This window comes from Rhinopithecus bieti, unplaced genomic scaffold (genome assembly GCF_001698545.2).
Source record: "Rhinopithecus bieti isolate Rb0 unplaced genomic scaffold, ASM169854v2 scaffold_75559, whole genome shotgun sequence".
Lineage (NCBI taxonomy): Eukaryota > Metazoa > Chordata > Mammalia > Primates > Cercopithecidae > Rhinopithecus > Rhinopithecus bieti.
In genome coordinates this window covers 154,642-156,563 of record NW_016828162.1, presented here as the reverse complement: position 1 = coordinate 156,563, position 1,922 = coordinate 154,642, and the positions used below count along the sequence as shown (strand labels likewise).

Sequence of the window (1,922 nt, the reverse complement as noted above, 5' to 3'; positions counted from 1 at the left end):
AAAAAAAAAAAAAAAAAAAAAAAAATCTCATTCAGTCCACCCAGCCAGGCCCTCCTCTGTTGACTGGCCAGTCTATTCGCTTTCCTCGGCAGCCACACCCCCTCCACCTGCAGATTGGAGAATTCCTTTTTGAAAGCACGGCCCATTCCATTAAAATGGCCATCGGTTTGATCTAGATAACATAGTAACAGCCCACATCTGCCCCCAAGATAAACCATCTACTGCACTTTCACCAACACCAAAGTGAGTGCCAAATTGCCCTTTTATTTTTTGAGACAGAGTTTCGCTGTGTCGCCCAGGCTGGAGTGCAGTGGCTCGATCTCGGTTCACTGCAACCTCCGCCTCCCAGGTTCAAGCAATTATCCTGCCTCAGTCTCCCGAATAGCTAGGATTACAGGCTTGCGCCACCACACCTGTCTAATTTTTGTATTTTTAGTAGAGACGGGGCTTCACCAAGTTGGCCAAGCTGGTCTCGAACTCCTGACCCCAGGTGATCTGCCTGCCTCGGCCTCCCAAAGTGCTGGGATTACAGGCGTGAGTCACTGCTCCTGGCCCGCAATTGGCCCTTTTTGATCAGTGTTCTGCCCTTTCTGAAGCTCGCTGTCCCATGGAAAGACCTTTTTTTTTTAGACAGAGTCTCATTCTGTCTCCCAGGCTGGAGTGTAATCTCAGTTCATTGCAACCTCCGCCTCCAGGGTTCAAGTGATTCTCCTGCCTCAGCCTCCTGAGTAGTTGGGATGGCTGGCTTGTGCCACCACACCCAGCTAATTTTTGTATTTTAGTAGACACAGGGTTTCACCATGTTGGCCAGGCTGGTCCCGAACTGCTGACCTCAAGTGATCTGCCCACCTCAGCCTCCCAAAGTGCTGGGATTACAGGCGTGAGTCACCATGCCATAAGCTGTATTTTAATGACCATGTCCATGTCACGTCAAATCCTCCGATTTGATGAATAGTATACACACACACACACACACACACACACGAGTCTCTGCTAGCTTAATCACCACCAAGAAAAAGAGCTTCTGATTGGGAGGCAGAATTTTAGCCCCACCCTCCCCAGAGGTCCAAGGCTAGCCCTCCTCTTCCAACATCCTGAGAGGTTGTGCATTTTCCCACCTTGTGGAAGGCCAAGTTTTCATATGCCCAGTCACCATCCATGCCAGGGTTTGGTCCCATATTGGGTGACTTGTATGCATCTCCGACATCCTGGGATTCACTCTCACCCTCTGCACGGGTCCCTAAAGGATGAAAGAAGCCTGGAATAAGCTCAGGACAACTGGGTCCCAGGAGTGTGGGACAACATCATCAGTGCTAGCCAGAGAAGGCCACAATCCTGGGTTCTCAGTCCCTACTCATTACTCAGCGCCCTCACTTGCAACACCCTCCTCCTCCAGGTGCATGGGAGTCTACAGGGATCAGAGTTTCTGATTACCCTGGATCTAAGGACAGGGAGGGGTTAGGGTCTTCCCTTTTCCTTGTCTCAGACAAAGCATCACAGAGACTGAAGATGGGGGAATGGAGTTTGGGGTGATAAGAATTCTGTCATTGGGGCCGGGCGCGGTGGCTCAAGCCTGTAATCCCAGGACTTTGGGAGGCCGAGACAGGCGGATCACGAGGTCAGGAGATCGAGACCATCCTGGCTAACATGGTGAAACCCCGTCTCTACTAAAAAATACAAAAAAAAAACTAGCCGGGCGAGATGGCGGGCGCCTGTAGTCCCAGCTACTCGGGAGGCTGAGGCAGGAGAATGGCGTGAACCCGGGAGGCAGAGCTTGCAGTGAGCTGAGATCCGGCCACTGCACTCCAGCCCGGGCGACAGAGCGAGACTCTGTCTCAAAAAAAAAAAAGAATTCTGTCATTGGGCCGGGCACGGTGGCTCAAGCCTGTAATCCCAGCACTTTGGGAGGCCGAGACGGGCGG

At 51.9% G+C, this 1,922-nt stretch overlaps 1 protein-coding gene across 16 annotated transcripts in view; it reads right to left on the bottom strand.

Annotated features, from left to right (window-relative positions):
* TULP2 (TUB like protein 2) overlaps positions 1–1,922 on the bottom strand; it is an 18,440-nt gene that overhangs the window by 8,854 nt on the left and 7,664 nt on the right. For all 16 annotated transcript variants that reach the window (XR_001883853.1, XM_017864333.1, XM_017864334.1 and 13 more), the window contains one exon: positions 1,119–1,240. Coding sequence is in view for 15 of the 16 variants with exons in the window: in XM_017864333.1 (XP_017719822.1) it covers positions 1,119–1,240 (122 nt within the window). In the remaining variant the exon portion in view is untranslated. The remainder of the gene's footprint in view (positions 1–1,118; positions 1,241–1,922) is intronic.